A 17,903-nucleotide genomic window follows, 5' to 3' on the forward strand; every position below is an offset into this window, starting at 1 on the left:
GCTCATGATTTACGTCCAATAACAATGTTCTGTGTCAGAACAGGAAGTAGGGTTTCCTTAATGTACAAACAAGGGAAAGTATGGATGTGGAGGTCGGGATGGTGGATGGGCAGATTGAGCATCCAAACTCCATGCAGGGGATAGAAGTTTGTGTCCCACAAGAGACCAACAAGTAATATTTGAATATTTGAGCATCTTTGAAACTGTAAACAGGATGTCTTTGACGCTTCTTTGCCCTGATTTGTTCTGATCATTGAACAATATCTGCTTGCGTTTGTGTAATTCTTCATTCATATGCCTTTATCCTCTCTTTTTGGAACTGTGAAGCACTTATAACTCTGGGTTTGAAAAGTGCTATATAATTAAATCTTTACTTACTTACAAGGTTCGTGCACAAGTTTGCTCGACAGCAACCCTTACTTAAAATATGTTCCCAGCCCTATGTGTTATGATAGTTTTCCATCAGAATGGCCTTTTTGTTTTTTGTTTTTTGGGATACAAAATCCTATTTTCATTGACAAATGACATGGAATCAATATTTATTTTCAATTTGTTTCTTTCTCTTTACGGGGCAAAACTGTTTTTTGTTTTTGACACCGCATCTAAGTCTGCTATAGGGAAGGAATGCTACCATTTTCCTACTGCTAATACACGGTTTGGCATGTAAAGGGTACAATATAGATAAGAATGTGTGGTGTGTACAGTTCAACAAGTAAAGTACATCCACAAAGTGTCTATTACAACGTCAATCATGAATGAGCTGCAAACCTGTTTCCATTGTGCTGTAAAATGACTTGAAGCATTATTGGACCCGACTGCTTTGAGGCGTTCTTCAGACATTCTTCCAGTTTGCATTTGAACTGTGGTACAACCAGAATGTGACACAACTAGCATGTGTTTTTGGTGAAGATGCTAACATTTTCATTCATTCCATCTTCACAAGTGCAACACAACAAACAGTCAGTCACAGTCCGTCCATGCCCACGTGGAGGTCCAATCAGGCAGAATAAGACGTAGGAACTTTTAGAACACATTCGTGTACAGACAAACTTCCACACATACTGTAGATTCACTAATGCATGAGGATACAACAGCACTCATACACAGGGCTTTAATGTGCCGCTGGCTGGGTGTGGTGCCCCGACAGAGTTCATGAATTAACTGAACTCTTGAACTGTTCTGTGGTATGTAGCAGACAGTCATTCAGACAACCAGTCATTCGAACTGCACAGGAATAATCTCTGTCTAAACAAGTCTGCAACTGAGACCTAAAATCTTATTTTAAAGGTTGAAGAGTAAACGTTTCAGTAGAAGTCAGCTAATGGAGAGTATGGAAGAGTTTTTGCAGGGTGATTCTGCAGAGAGATTTTGGAAATAGACGAATTGTGTTTTGGTGTGTGGATGGTTCATGGCAGTGAAAAAAGTAGATCCTTCAACACAGGATCAAGTCCCTGACTGACAAGTCACTGACATCTGTCAAACGGTTGGTTTGCAAATCTGTTTGTGCTTCTGCCTCTACTCCCTCTATCTTCAGGGCTCCCACATCCCTCTGTCCCCCTCTCTCTCTCTCTCTCTCTCTCTCACGCTTTCCTTTCCTTGTCTCTGCCCTCCTCCCTCCTGTTCTCACTCTGCTCTCACTCTCTTCTTCTGATCCCTTAAGGGCAACACACCTGCTGCATCTTGTGTGTGTGTGTCAAAGGGTGTACCTGGTCCACATGGCACACTTGAGGGTGGGGTGAAACTCCTGCCGTCATATGGAGATAACTGCCCCGAAGGTATTCGTGGTGATGTAAAAAAGTAAAAAGAGAAGCTCAAGAGAACCCTGCCTACTTTCACACCTCTGAACACCTGGCAAGTTGCTGTGTAAAGGGTGTGTGATTGTTGGATTGTCTGTAGAAGTAACAAATTATTAGAAGAGGCCCACGCAGACTCATTGGTCCAGGGTTTTATTAACCGTACAGATTTTTTATTTACTGGTGACGCCCAGTAAATCCTGTGGGCTCTAAACAGCTCTGAAGTTAACTTATACCTCCGGCTCCAGCTCTGTTGTCTGCAGAAGTACAGCTTGAATTTTTAGGGTAAAATGACAAAGCAAAGTCTTTTCAGGTGAGAGTCACATTAAGTCCTAAACTGTGAATTAAAATGTTCGGTTGTGAAGAAAGAACGGACAACTTAACCAGGTAGTCAGTGTAAAATCTCGAGGACACTAGAGGAAGGTCAGAGGTCATGGTCAGCCTGAGGGGAGTCTGTCTTGGTCAAGGACACTGCAGCAGGGCAGACGGGGATTTGAACTTTTGACCCTCAGGCTGAAGGTTCAGACTCTCTGCTCACATAAACATGAAGGTGAACTCCAAAATGTCCAAACTGAACACAGGGTTTTGCCTTCCTGTGTCTGGCCTTGTTTCTGTCTGTCTTTGTGTGTCTCTGAACTCTGCGGGCGGTTTTTAGCTCGTCCTCCTCGAGGCTGACGGCTGGAATGCTGACATAACAGATGTTGTCTGACAAAACCAATAATTATCTGCTGTATGGCTGTATGTCCATACCCGCTCCTCCTCCTCCCTCTCCACATCCTCCTCCACCTCCTCCGACTGCTTCACCATCTATGTTTCCTCCAGCTGGTCTGTGACTCCACTGCACATACAAACAAAATGACATGTATCTTTCATCTTAACCTCAGAGAAGAGCTTTTCAAAATTGGTACACTGAAATTACCCCAAAAGAATACTATATTTTCTCACTTCAATCTCGCGGCATCTAGTCATGCAGATAGTTTTGGCTTTATTCATCCAAGTTTTAACATATCTGTCTCTGAGATTCCTGGAGCTTATTTCTGAATAGCTTGTTCTAAACAAACCTGACCTGACTGTTTGTTGAGGTGGGCGGATCGCCGCAGTGCACCGCTGGCCCGAGCAAGTTGGTTAATTTTTCTCCAAGGACTGCTCTTTTACCTCATTATTATAGTTAAGTGCTCTCCCAATGACCTGAAACAGCCATTTAGAGAAGTCTTTATTGATGTGTATCTTTTGTCCTGAACCAGGACACAAGCGACACAAGTCCAGAGAGGTGAGGAGGTCGGGTACAGGCGATGGTGAGGAGTTATGTAGTCTAGAAAATGGACACACAGCCTTGACCCCCCCCCGCCCCTTATTGCTTACAGTTGATCCCCAAAAAGAACCATGCCCATACTGCATTTAAGTCCTGCGGACATGATTCACAACTGTTCAACAGATTAAATAACAGAATAGCACCTTTCTGATTTCTGATTTATTGGTGCTCATCACTTATGAAACAGATTAAATATTTATTGTATCTATAATTTGATATAAATTATACATCTTGTTTTGGTTGATTGAAGTTGAATCGCTTGTTTTACATAAGACACTCAAACACCATTCTCTCTCTGATATTTAGTTGTCTGGTCCCATCATAATGCAGTCAAGTTGTTAAGGATGATGTAAACTGGTGTGTGTAAATGGGTTTGCCCACAACTTGAGGTTTTGTAAAGCTTCAAGGGTTTTTTAAGTCAATCTTTGGACTGAAACAGACAAAGAAATGTCCAAACGTAGAGTGGCCAGCTAAGTATTGGTTACCAGTTGGATTTTACAACAAAAAAAACAGTGAATGTTGAACAGGGCATAGTTTTTCTGCTTGCTCAATATGGATGAACGGCTGGATATAGCTGCCACAATTTAAACTCGGTCCATTTTTATTTCTGAAGTCACACAATGAAGCCCCAAAGGTTCCTGACTGACTCAGCACATAAATGGCAAAGTAAACTTTCAATTACAAGAAAGAAAAAGAAAAGCCACCAAGATTGCAGCGTTGTGGTTTTTCCTGTGACAGCAGCAGCGATGGAAATAAACGTAGACACCGACCGGCTGGCTAAGGTGCTGATTTTGGCCTCTGAGCATTTTATCCAAGTCACCATCTGATCCCGTTTTCCCCCTCATTTTGCAAATTGGTGTCCCTTATCTTGCCCAAGAACTGCCTTTGAACCATAAATCACATAAGAGGAGGAGGTAAGGGAAGCTGAACTTTTAGCTTCCTTGCAAAGATTTTTATAGCTCAGAGGGAAAGAATAAATAGATTTCATGGGACGGATAAAGAAATGTGGCAGAAATACATCAGGAATTTTTTTAATGGTTTCTTTATTATTCCCTGTTGTGGTCATCACTCATTCAAAAACGTAACCCATGAAATGCAATGTGATAGTGAAATTAGCAGAACACCGCATTGAATGTTAATTATCATAAATTTTCGTTATATCTCAACACTGCTTTTGCTGCATCGTTTTCGGAGAAAAAGCGATAAAAATACACTGCAGCAAAAGCAGACAGACACAGTCAGAGACTAGCTAGTGGAGCATGTAGCAGCTAACGACACAGGAGTTGTTGGAGACCAAAAACGGAGCTAATATTCAACTAATATTCTTCAAAACGTGTTTCTGAATTTTAACATGATCGTCCTATCGACCTGTCAACATCATCCGTTACTTTAAGGGACACATTTGTTCATCAAAAGAACAAGTTAAAATCAAGCTGATTTCTGCTTACGGACATCTTTGCACATTTTCATATGCTCACATTTCCAGTGTGGATTTGAGCCAACCCTTTAGTCTCCACATTAAAGCACTTTGGCATAGTCAGGTCGAAATATCCAGCCCATAGAGGGACCTAGTGAGTCGCTTAGACTTTGTTTCAGTTGTATAATATGCAGCAATAGAGGTTAGGTTGTGTTGCGTCCGCTCTCTAGTTCCCATGCACCCTCCCATCAGTTGACCGGTGGCTGACCTGCGCAGCCGATGGCACTGGAGTGAACTCTGGTTCAATACGTCGCAGAGTTCCCAGTGACTGAGCGTCCATCAGATAACGACCTTGGCAGAGCTACGGGGCCCTGCAGCGGACATAATTAGGCCGGGCTGTTTGTCTCCCATTATTTTTTCTGCCACACAGCTTCACCCCATTCTCTGCCTGTCAATGAAGGCGGTAAGGTGGAGGGTGGAAATGCCTGGTGACCTCATAGGTGACCTCAGCAGTGTCCTCGGTGATGAACTCAGGGGTGACCACACTGTCCGTTTTGTTTGTAATGAGGTCAAGATATGCAGCGAGACTGTTATTAATTCACTATAAATACTGTGGATACTTCTAATACTACTGTTATGACAACTCTGTACTGCTGAGTAATGGGTTGGTTTTTATCTGAAGTCGATCATAATTTTGTAAGATTTGGCAGATTATTGTCTGTGCAAAAGGTAACTTCTTTATTGAGCTGTTAATGACAGTGTTTTATTGTCATTGGAGATAAAACCTTCTTTAGTTGTGTCGTCTGCATGCAGATGTTAACAAATCTGTGGTGGGATGTGAGTTGGTTAGTGTAGGGATTAGAGCTACGGAGAGAGCATGCAGCCCCAAGAAAAAGTACAACTTCATGGTGTTATGGATATGTGTTGGGGGATCCAGATGTGGGGGTGTGTGGTGAAGTACAGCAGGTTTTCAGGTCTGCAAGGATGATGTGCTCAAATGAGACCGATGTTACGTGTAATTGGTCGAAAGTGAAATAGTGGAGATTCCTCAAACCTCCATACAAGTGGTTAATTAAGGCTATCACTGTATGTCCGAATTCATGAAGTTATTATTTGCTACAGTGGAAGTTCGATGTTTGTGTATGACTTGATGATGTCAGTTCAAATAACCGGATGTGACATAAATCAGTCCAACAATATTAATGTAAATAATTTGTGTGGACTTTTTGTTCCCAAACAAATATTTTTGAAATACCTGTACAAAAATATTATCAAGAATTATAAACATGTTGCTTGATCGTATGAGAATGACATTTAAAACATATAAACATCTCCTTGTCCTTGTTGAAAGCAAGATATGACAAACTCGTAAAATGACAACTGTTTTTGTTTTTCATCTTCTAATTTACTCTTTACATCAACTGTACAGCAGATACATCTGATACACTCAATGAATGCATAAACAGAACAAATATATACAGACTCCTTAAAGCAGAGAAAGTGCTATCTCCTTCCACGAATCCATCCGTACATAAGAATTCACAGCGTGTCTATCGGGCTTCAAGACCCAGACAGAAACAGTCCTAAAATTAGACCAATAATAATAATAATAATAATAATAACTTTACTCTATATATATGCTGCTCTAAACAATGAAAGATATCTATGTACTGGCAGTGAAATAAAGTTTTATGGACAGTCCTTTACATTACAGGTTAGTGTCTATCTATGCATAATTACAGCAAATATTGTTACAGATAGAGTAAAAGCACAACAGAAATGATACATCTGCATTTTAAATACAGCTTATTCATAATGCTACTTCATTTGATACACACATAATAGCACTGTTAAGGATATACATTATATTACATTCATGTTCAGAAAACAGAACAGTTTGAATGTATTTTACCTTGATGTTTGGGAAGTTCCTGGTTGTGGGGTTTATTTGTCAAAATTAAGTGCACGTTCCATCAGTAAAAGTGTTTTAGCGGTGGAGATCATTGCAAAAAAAATTCATTACAAAGATAACTGAACACGAATCGAGTTTCTGCTGTGTCCAACGTGAGTCTGGAAACATTTTCTAAAAGTGTTAAAATACTTCCATCGCAGATCTCTGCACTGTATTTCTGACTGTGATCAGGTTCTAATGAGAACTGTCACATTTAGATTTAATGAAGAACATTTATCTATTTGTTCCTTTGCATTTTCATGGAGCTGGCAGGCATCAAGTGCCTTGCTCACAGACAGTTTAGAAAGGCTATCCCAGGTTATAAGACGTAAATAGCTTCTCTGTCCCTGGACTGGAAGGATTGACCAGCTGCATTTTTGTCCGTTTTCAAAAAGGCTGTTGTGAATCTCAAACGTTTTTTGTGAATGCAAGTGAAGTGAAATACTCATGACTTGCTCATTCAGCACAAAAAAACATTCATAGCCCTTGGATATTTCCTTTCCGATACACATTGATGTAAAAGCTACAAAGTGGTGAAAAAGATAAAAACACAAAAGCTGAGTGGATTTTATCGTCTGTAAATCGCTTCGTGTAAGTGTGTATCGCAACAAAATGTTCGTCCCTGCACTTGGAGCTTGGTCAGAGCCAAGAAACTGGAGCTAAGATGGCTTCATGGAAAGACTTTTTGGAAAGTCTTTCTCTCCTGTTATTGACAGTAGGTGTGTTGTCTTGGTCTTCGATTTAATGGAAGTCAAATGCACCTTAAGTCTGTTCACTGGCCACTTTTAGCAAACCCAGATGTTCTGGGTGGGAAAAGGCTACACAGACTTACTTTTGAATTGCACCTTGTTACGTTAATTACCTTAAAAAAGCATGTTACGGACTGTAAAAGCTGGGGAATGCTGCAGGGGAATATATCCGGTGGTTAAAAATGAGCTTGTGCTACAACAGAAAGTGGTTTGTAACCACTGTAGAGATGATGACTTGCTCCAAACCAGCAATGTAAACCCCTGCTTCATGCCCGTGGAAATGGAAGTTGGCCTGAATTGCACCATCAGGTCCAAGGAGGTGCTTGTACCTCCTTTCTTGGGCTTGGAGAGATTTTCCAAAAGCAGACTGAAGGTTAAGATGCCTTTAGGGTGATTTTTTTGGAAAGTCTGTCAGACTGTATTTTTATCTAAAGCGGGTATTTGTAAGTGAAATTCACATGCAGCCCGTTGACCGGGTGCACGATCGGCACTGTCTGCATCTTGGGAAAGTTCTCCGTGGCCAGAGTCCATTTGCAAGTCCCGATCAGCTCCACTGCCAGAGTCTTTAGGATCATCTTTGCCAGTTCTTTCCCTACGCAGCTCCGCACGCCACCGCCAAACGGCACGTAGCTGAACCGAGCCGACCGACTCTCCTCCCGGTCTGGGCCGAACCGGTCTGGGTCAAACAGCTCCGGGCTCTGAAAGACCGCGGCGGTCTCATGAGTGTCCCGGATGCTGTACATTACACTCCAGCCTTTGGGGATCTGGTAGCCCTGTGAATAGAGGAAGGAAATCAGTCAGTTTTCAAATCTGCACAAACTCTAACTCTTCAGAAAGTCTTGAATACAATATGAATTAATGAATTGATCAATTTCACGGGACTGCAGCACAGAAACAAAATTATAAATGGTGTGTAGACTTTTTTTTACAGGTAAGTTTAGTGGAAAATATGCTTACTCTAAGAGCCATTTGTTGTTTAACTTTTTTTGACAGAAGTTAAAAAGCAAGCTGAATTTTATTACTTGCAAAGCTTCTTCTCTCATTTGTTTTTTTCAACTTAATGTATTCATTCATTCCATTATTCCAGACCTCTTTATAACCTAATCCTAATTATTTCTGAGTTTGGAGTCCCATGTCTAAGCTTTAATAAGTTGCACTTGAATGAACAGGCATAATTACATTCTCAATACTGCAATTACTTCTCAGCTAAAGGGGTTCATACCCTGAGAAAGAGGTGCATAAATGACGTTGTGCACTACAATAGTATTCTGGGAATTCGTTTTAAACTTCAATTGTCCTTTCGCAATAAGCGCAGCAAATTGGGGGCACACTGAGGGCAGGGAAGGGGCATGTAAGGCCGAGGGATGAGGCCATGACAGGGCACATTCTCAGCAAAGGCCACGGAACTCTGTATGTGAATGTGTTTGTCTGTTGAAGTGCAGCGAGGCCTGCTACATGATAAATGGACTAAGATAGAATTCAATTCAATCAACATTTTGTTTTTCCTCTTGCATGAAGAGTTAATTGCAGATCTCACTAATTGACAATTTTCTTACTGGTAATAAACCATCTTTCAACTCACTCACAAAAAGCTGACTCACCACAAGTAGAAGCGTCAGCCTATAGGAAAGTATTAGTCGTAGCACTAAGCTGCTAGGGATGCATCTGTACTGTGAAGCAATTTTGGTGTAGTGGCCCGCACTGTATTGGAAATTCCATGTGATGCACACTAGCCGAAAACACATTTTCCCCTGAAAAAACATTGGGAGTGAAGTGGCTGTAAAACGGTGACCAAAGTGTCACAAACCCCCCCCCAAAATCCAAATTGTGGTCCATTAACATTAAGAAAGTCTAGAAGAGCCGTAATGAAATTATTTCATCCCATTAATCTTTGTCTCTGAGGCACATGCTGACTCGGCATGAGCAGAACTCCAGTGTGCAAGCTGTATGGGCCCAAACATGAAGAAGTGTGAGGAAGCCTGCTGTGGAGGCTTTTTCAGCTCATGCACCCAGTGAGCAACTTTCATAGGAAAAGAATGGGGAGCCGTCTTTGAAGACGGAATCCTGTTCTCTTTCATGCAACCATTTGCATCACCAGTTCAGACTTGCAGCTGTGAACATGTAGAAGTCGCCTCCTACAGGCCAAAAGCTAACACGGTACAAACGGTGCAGAACATTTCTGCTAGCTAATGGTATCTCCATCCCTGGCTGGACTTCTCAAACCCTAACAATACCTTTTGACATCTCCAAGAGAAGAGGCTGCAAGTTGTTGCATTTTGATGTGGGTCTTACATATTTTTTTCTAAGAACGGTTGTGCTGTTTGATTTATTGTTACTGTGAGTTTAAACAATAGTCTCTGTAGTTTACCTAATTTCTCCTTATATGTGGCTATAGAAAGAAGCATAGAGTTGGATTCCTTTGTATCTGATGAAAATATATTACATCCACTACCTATTATCCCCAGAAGACAGAAAAGCCACCCAGACCAACGGCATACACGTGAATGGTATATCCCTGCCAGAGACTTGAACTTACGTCTAATTCAAACGTCTGCAGGGCTGTCCGGTAACCACCGGAGACTGGCGGCAGGAAGCGGAGCACCTCTTTGACAACACAGTCGACGTAGCGGAGCTGGCTCAGCTTGTCCAGGCTCAGACACGGAATATGAGACTGTGACTGTGGAAAACCATCCCGGCGATTCTGGTGATTCTGACAGTCTCCGTTCAGCAGGCAACTTGTCTCTGTGTCTGCAGCATCCTCCTCTTTCTCCATGGTGACACCAGATGGGCTGTGACTGCTGTTGCATTCGTAGCCAAGGCCCTCAGCCTCCAGCTCGATTCTGGCCCTCTCCACCACCGCTGGATGGCGGAGAAACTGCAGAATTAGAGATGTGGAGGCGCTGGCTGTGGTGGAATGAGCGGCGAAGATCAACTCTACTGCTGTTTCCTGCCAGGAGGGAAGTGGATAGATGGAATGATATAATATACCAGATTAGATCAATTTACTTAAAATTCACATTCACATTTAGGTGGCCTTTGAACAGCTGTGATCATATTATCGTTACACAAAAGAAACTGGAAGATCCGGTATGCTTGTGCAGTTGCAGATCCACTGTGGGTTATAGAGAACTATTGAGTCAAAGAACCATTATAGATAGCCACTGAACCCTCTTTTCTCTCTCTATAGTATACTATAGACCTTTAAAGGCATTTATAGTGTGTATACATGGGATCAGGCTGCACAATATCAGCCCAATAATCACCTAATCTGACAGACTTTGTCATCGTTTATGGTAAGCATTAGTAGCCTTTTTTCTGTGATGATCCAGAATTTTGTCTCTGGCCCCCTTCTGTCTGATCACCTTTGCATGTCACTCGGGTCATGAAGTCTTGTGTGACTATATCTGAATGTAGTGTAGTCTGATTCCATCATTACTTTCAGAGTCCTCGGCTGGCACAGACCTGCCTGAATTGGCGACATTAAGTCTAAATTATAGTGGCTGCTTCTCTCTGGTACCTTGAGCTCCTGGATGCTGAGCTGCTGGCCGTGCTCCTTAGAACTGGACAGTATGTAGTCAAAGGCGTCGTGATATTCTTCCTCCGCCTGCTGCCTCGCCATCTTTTCCTCAATGATTTTCTCCATGTTGGCATGCAGGATTTCTCTGGCTTTTATCCCCTGGACAGAGAACAAGCCCAAAAGCACATTATTAGATAATTATTTAGCAGAAACATTTAATTTGCAGAGAGCATTACCCAACTTACATCACTGGGATTCTATTCCATACTACTGTTCTAATAACCTAAATTAAGGTCTCAAGCCTCAACTTCTGACACAATGGTCTTTTTCTCACAGTGAAAAGGCAACTTTTCCTTCCATCCATGTTTGTCTGTTATTGGATTCCAAAAAAGCCACAAATTAAGTAATTACAAGATGTACGCAGTCACATTGTACGAACTCACCTTTGTTTTGGGGAAAGAAATACTGTAAATCCTTTAATATTAGGGTGAATAATTGGTTTAAAGTTAGGGTAAGATTAAGGCCGTTTCATATTGTTTGTGATACTGGTTCTTACATGTAGAAATCAAACCTGTAATGCTGGGTTGTAAAACAGTGTGTCTAAAGATGAATAAACTTCAGTTGGTTTCTTCTTGCTCTCTCTCACCTTGCGTAGCCCACTGAGCGGAGCGTCTATGGGCAGCGAGAAGAGGTTGTTCATCAGCTGCTCGAAGATCTGGGCCAGATAAACTATCCGCTCCTCCTCCATCTGCAGACCCAGCAGGACCCTGACTGCGATACGGAACGTCAGTGACTTAGCCGCACTGTAAACGTCGATGGCGCCGGGCTTCGAGCACCACTTGGCGATTTCAGACTTGACGACGTCCTGCAGCCGGGGCAGGTAGGACTCCAGAGCCCCCCGGCTAAACACTTTAGCCAGGATCTTGAAAGGGTTGGGGAAACAAAGGACAGAGGTGTCATAAAAAGTTATCACCTTCTACACGGCAGTCAACACCTTTCAGTAAATACTCGCTAAAGAGGAGGACAGGGTGGGGTAGGTGAGGACTGGATAGAGGTGTAGGAGATATGATAGGATATTAGAGTAGGAGAGAATTTAAGCACTGGATAGGTTTGGATGAGATGGAAGAAATGGCAATGAGATGATTATTGAAGACAAGACATGGTAATGATTAGCAGATTGAAAGGATAAATAAGGGAGTGGGTCTCGCCGCTGTATTTCCTTTACGTTGTCACCTCAATAATTGAACTATACCATAAGGTTATTCAAAGGTCATCGGTTATACAAATTCTGCCCGCTTCTTACTTTTCTGTTCCTCTTGTGCAGGTCTCCGATGGAGTTGACCAGGGTGTTGGGTCCCAGGATGATGCGGGTGCTCTGGGGCCACTGGGTGCACACCAGACTGTGCTCGCCCAGCAGGATCTTGCGGATGTTTTCTGCGCCTGTCACCCGGATGACGGGCTTCCCAAGGAGGTGGGTCTTAAACACGTTGCCATGACGCTCTCTGCGCGAGATGTGGAAGTTGGAACCCTGTAGCATGAAGAGTAAATTACAATTACAAGTGTGTCACATGTCAGGCAACAACTTGGTGACATGCATGCCTACTTTATTGGAAAAGATTAATTTAGGCACAAAAGTGCGTTTTCCAGATTTTTCAACATTCAAAATTCCTCCGCCTGTTTTGGGTCCAGTTTGTTTGTTTGTCAGCAAGATATCGCAAAAATTAGTTGGTAGTTTTCATTGTCATCTGTTGAAAAGTCTCTCCATGGGCCAAGACATAAAGGATTGGTTGTTCGTTTATTTTTGGTGCAAATCTTTTTCTTCTTCTTTTTTTTACGAATTCCTCACATTGAGGGGCAGTTTTTATTTTCACATGAACTACTAGTTTCAAGTTTCAAATTATTTATTATCATATGCACAACAATCACTCGGAAGCAGTCGTTGGCAATGAGAATCGTAGATCTCAGACTCCCTCCAATAATGCTCATAACATATGAATACAAAGAAAAACACTGGTAAAAATACTACTTACATGTGACAAGTAGTAATGACAAGAATATCTATGGTCAGGTTTGATGAATGTTCAGATAGTGTCCACATGCCAGAGTGTTGTTATGGGCTCTTTTTTCTTTTTCTTCATCTGTTAGCCCCCTCTGCTTTTGCATTACAATAGTATTTAGAGATAAATGCGCAGCTGAAATTAGTCATTTGGGGGTAGATAATTAAAAGGAAAATCAGAGGCAGGAGGAATAAAAACAAAAGAAACAGCCACATCACGTGTGCTGTAACGAGGCGCTCTGCCTAACGCCCATGCGTGGAGTGGAGGAATAGTTTAAGGGACAGAGAGATGAGGGGATGAGAGTACATTCCTCACTGTAGAAGAGACAGAAAGAATGAGAGAGAGAGAGGGAGGGAGAGAGAGAGAGAGGGAGGGAGGGAAGGAAAGAAAGAAAGAAAGAGAGGAGGAAGTTTTGAACAGAAAACGTCTGTTTTTCCTCCGCAAGAAGGAATTACGCACCGAGCATCAAGTCCGCACATGTCGCATTAACAACAGAACTCAGCCTGCAAGAATCTGCGGAGCTTTTCAAAGGTTCCCGCGCGCTCCCTGACTCATCATCAATACTACGATTAGTAAATCTTACAGCGATCCGGTATATAGCTCCTTTTCATTGTAAACAATGAAGTAATCATGGGATAGAAAACCATCATTGATGAACATAAATAAAGAACTACACACACGGACGCGCAAGAAGCTAACCTATATTTTGGGACCCTTGTAAAAAAAAGAAAAAAAGAACGACAACTACAGCAGCCCAACTCTCACCTGGAACAGCCAGTGGAAGGTCTCTCCAATCAGCGGCCAGCCCATGGAGCCCTTCGGCAGCGGCAGGCTGCTCTCTTTGTCCCGGGTCAGGCTCCAGCGGAGGCTCCACAGCTGCCGGGTCAGCGCCAGCAGCAAGAGCGCGGACAGGACCGAAGTGAGTGCGGTGGCAAGAGCCGACAGCAACCCAAACTGGGCCAGGGGTAACATCTCCTAAGAGCTGGTCCGCTTCCCAGCATCCACCTGTGTTCGTGCGTAAAGGCGCTTCTGTCCCGTTCAAAACGGCGGCGTTGCGCAAATCTTTTCCTCCGTCCAGTTTCTCCTCCCTCTTGTTCTTCTTCTCCTCCGTACACTCTTTCCAAATCAAAATAAATGTGTGTTAGCCTGATCTGGTGGGGTTTACCTTTGCTCCACCAGACAAAGCGGAGAAAGAGGGGCAGCGTGAATCTCAACTCTTTGTGAACTCATCTCTGGAGACAGCCAATGGCCAAGAGCCGTTATAATAGCTAGTTAGAGGATAATAATAACAGCAATCATACAAACTTCGGTCTCCCTATCCAATCAGAAATATGCAGCGATGGTGCACTGATTTGAATCGTGGCCACTTCTGGAATAAGTCATTATTTTGATAAAAACAAACAAGAATTTCTCTTTTATCACGTAATTATTTATGCTGGAGAGGTTTTGCAGAAAGACGCACCTCCAAATATATAATACATAATAAAACAGTAATCAGACCGGATGGATGCGCATGCACAGGCTCATAGTTTACTCTAGATGAAATATTTGAAAAACGTGCGTAAGTCTCTTTTGTGAGGAAACTCCCCTTCATTCCGCTGCGGCTGCTCCTTCAAAATGAGGAGTAGCTGTCAACTATTCCAAATAGTTTTACAGGTTTACATGCGCCGGCTTGTCTATTAGGTTATGTGCCTTTATAGGTACAGTTCAGGGGGCTCAGCCACCCCCCAGGCGGCCCGAGGTTTATGGAGCAAGGGCAATAAATCAGGTTTTTAAAGAAAACAAGAAGAAAGGGGATTTGAATACAGTAGACTACAGTATGAAGCGGATTAACAGGCCGGGCAAAGTAAGTGAGATGAGAGGAGACGAACAGGATGAAAACAAAGTTGAACAAATTAGTCACTCACTCACTTTCTCAGAACGATATAACAAGAGAACTTTCTGTCCGTAACAAGACTCAAACAGAGGACTTACCTCCAACCAGCGTCCCGTCAGCTGTGAGAAAAATCCGTGTAGCCTACTTAAAAGCAAAGTTTCTTTCTCGCCTTCTCTGCCAAACCGGTGACTATTCCTCCTCAGTGAGCGGGCTGCGGGGGGTTTTATAGAAAATGCTGCGCGGCATGATCCACCTTCAGAGGATGACGTTGGTCTGAATATGTTAAAGAGGCTCGTTCATTCACCGCGCAGACCGGAGAGAGAAATAAAAAAAAAAAAGGGAAACAGTTTAGAGATGAGAGCAAAGACTCAGCGGTGCGCTCCGAGAGAGAGAGAGACTGTGCGCATGCAGGAAAGAGAGAGACGGGGTGAGGGTGAGAGCGAGGTAGAGGGGTGAGATTGGGGGAGAGGAGATAGAGAGAGGGTCAGATAGCAGCGGATGGAAGAAACGCACAGGTAGCCAATCAGCTGGGAGCAGTTTAGAGTTTGGCGCAGGTTTTAGAGAGAGCTCAGTATTTCAGGTTGGAGCTGCAGCTGCTGCTTCGGTCTCCGCATCCCAACTGTCTGCTGTCGGCTTTAAGTGTGACGGGTAGAACAGTGGGCTATAACTCGGGAAATAATCTAGATTGTAACTTTATTTTGTATCTATTGATTAAGCTAATTTGCCGGTGTGGCTATAGAGACGGGTCTCCAGCACAGACGTTTGAAATCGGATGTAATCATTCAAGTCTAGGCTGTTAGTTTGAATAGTTGTCTCTCTGGATATTTTATATTTTTATAAAAGTCAAATACAAAATGAAGGTGGAGAAGGTCAAGAGGCTTGTTTGAAATGATTCATGAGACCGACTGAACAACTAATTATGATAATAATAATAATTAATAATGATGATAATATTAATACATAATGATGATGATAATACTACATGTTATAGAACGCTTTCCAGAGGCTACCCTTTACATAGATTAAAATGATCAAATAAAACAACACGCTACAACACAACTACATTATTCACACATATAAGCATAACATGGTGAGTTTTGGTTTGTGCGGTGTCGGATGTTTTTTGGGAGAGAGTTCCATATGGAAGGGGCAGCTATATGGAGACGGCTCTGTCCCGAGAGCAGCCAAGACAAAACGTTGCTATGTAGCGGTAGAAATAGATGATGCAGGTAATAAACGTTTTATTTTTTGTTTTTGTTTGAATGCCTTCTTGAGAGTCACAAAATTGGCCTTTGCAGCTTCTAGAATAAATTATATTTTAATCCGGTAAAGGGGCGTAATCCAGATGAGATGGATATTATATTATACTAGATTTAACTTGTATTCCACAACATTCTCACAACACGTAATGTGCGTAATGTTTTTGTTACGTTACTGGATCTATATTTATTGTTGTCTCCTCGGGTCAGCGGCTGCGACGCCGAATTTAATCCTCAAAACCTGTAGGCTATATATGGTTAAGAGAAAATACTATATTGAAATTATTATTTTTAATATATATAATACTGTATAATATATATTTCTTGACATTAGTAATGAAGATACGTAGATGCATAATTCCCTCAAGATCTGAACACTGTTGTGGTTGAAGTGTTGAGTCGTGTTTTTCTCGTTGCAGTTCACAAACAAAAGCGTTAATTAACATACTTTGGGTCTGACGCTTCAAATTAGTTGTGTAATTAAACTGAGATCTGACAATTAGAGCTGGATTTGTAAAATCGGACCAATCAGCGCAACGTTCGCACACTTCCATCTGTTATCGGTGTGTTTTCTCAGCGAGGAACGTTTACATTTGACCATTGCGCTGAATGGACAGTTTGGTGACTGTGACTGTGGGCGGTGAATGAGCTGCGAAGATTTCTGTGTGGATTTAATGTGGAGTCAGCAGAGAATCAATCTGCTGGGGTCTCTTAAAAGCTGCTCTGCTCGCTCCTGTCATTTATTTAATCAAAATGTGAAGCTGCAGGTGTGGAGGTTGAACTCAGTCAAATTCCGTTTAAAACTATTTTTCACTTGACCACGCGACAGTTTGCTTTTTCAAAATACGTATTTTAATTATTTAAACTTATTCTGTAATACTAGTTCTAAATTATAAGATACAATCCGATGTGTCTTTAGTTCAAATTCAGTTATTTTTGTGCCTTTGTCAAAAACAAAGAACAAGCTTTCTTTTCCTTTTCTCTGTTTCTTCATGTTTGAACTTGATAATTAAAAAGTTCCATATTATATTCACAGAGCAGTAAATCTCCAGCTGACATTCAATAGCCATAAGCTCTGGGGAATTCCCCCCAAATACACAAATCACACATCAAAATGAAAATGATCTTTCATATCAGCTGTCACGCGGTTGAAGAAGACAGCAGGTTGAATTGGTTCTGGCAGGTTCTGAAGATGGAAGGAAACTATTTTTTAAACCGAATACCTCAGAAAATGAATGCAAATGACATTCATGTTATATTACCCTGTTATTATTATTATGATGATGGTTGTTATTATTATCATTATTATTATCATTATTATTATTATTGGCTGAAAAGTCTTCTTTCTTGTTTTTTGGCCTGGTTCTAGTTAAAAACGTTGCCCTCTAAAGCTGTGTGTTTGTGTTTAGGTACAGGCTGGAGTCATTCTGCCAGTTTTTTTATGTAAAATAATATTTTAGAAATGTATTGAAATCCCTGTAGTCCAGCTACATGTATGAGTAGGAAAGAGACACTAACAATATTGCAGAACTTAGGATCTTAACTCATTATTTGGACTTAAATGAGTCCTGACATGATGAAGATAAATGTCATGTTCAGAGCAGATTGGTATTTTGATTTAAGGAGGGACTGCAGTGCTGCTCATATACAACTTTGCATTGAATCTGACCTTTTCCTGCCCTTTGTTGGTCAAAGTATATGACGTTTAAAAAAAGAACTCTCAGTAACCTGAGAAACTTTCTGTCAAACCTACTAAAATAAAAGTGGGTTTGGAATCTAACATTTGTTTCAGCTGCACGTCTGAAAAGTTCCAGAGGGATTAAATGTCTGGTGGGGATTTTTCAACAAAATCCTGACCGTAACATTATCACAAAAACTTGTATCTAACTTCACGATCCGAACAAAATCTACACCAGTGTCATTCAAATCACTTCAGTTCATGACTTCTCCCTTAAATAGTCCATTTAATATA

General features: G+C 41.7%; 1 protein-coding gene across 1 annotated transcript; it reads right to left on the bottom strand.

Annotated features, from left to right (window-relative positions):
- Positions 1-5,954: 5,954 nt before the first annotated feature.
- Positions 5,955-14,912, bottom strand: cyp26c1 (cytochrome P450, family 26, subfamily C, polypeptide 1). Its single transcript, XM_079168434.1, has 7 exons — positions 14,771-14,912; positions 13,562-13,912; positions 12,043-12,267; positions 11,386-11,661; positions 10,740-10,898; positions 9,759-10,169; positions 5,955-7,995 (listed from the first exon to the last, which is right to left on the bottom strand). The coding sequence occupies exons 2-7, from the start codon at positions 13,766-13,768 to the stop codon at positions 7,651-7,653; spliced, it is 1,623 nt and encodes a 540-aa protein (XP_079024560.1). The 5' UTR covers positions 13,769-13,912; positions 14,771-14,912; the 3' UTR covers positions 5,955-7,650.
- Positions 14,913-17,903: the final 2,991 nt, after the last annotated feature.

This window comes from Pholis gunnellus (assembly GCF_910591455.1).
Source record: "Pholis gunnellus genome assembly, chromosome: 11".
Taxonomy (NCBI): Eukaryota; Metazoa; Chordata; class Actinopteri; order Perciformes; family Pholidae; genus Pholis; species Pholis gunnellus.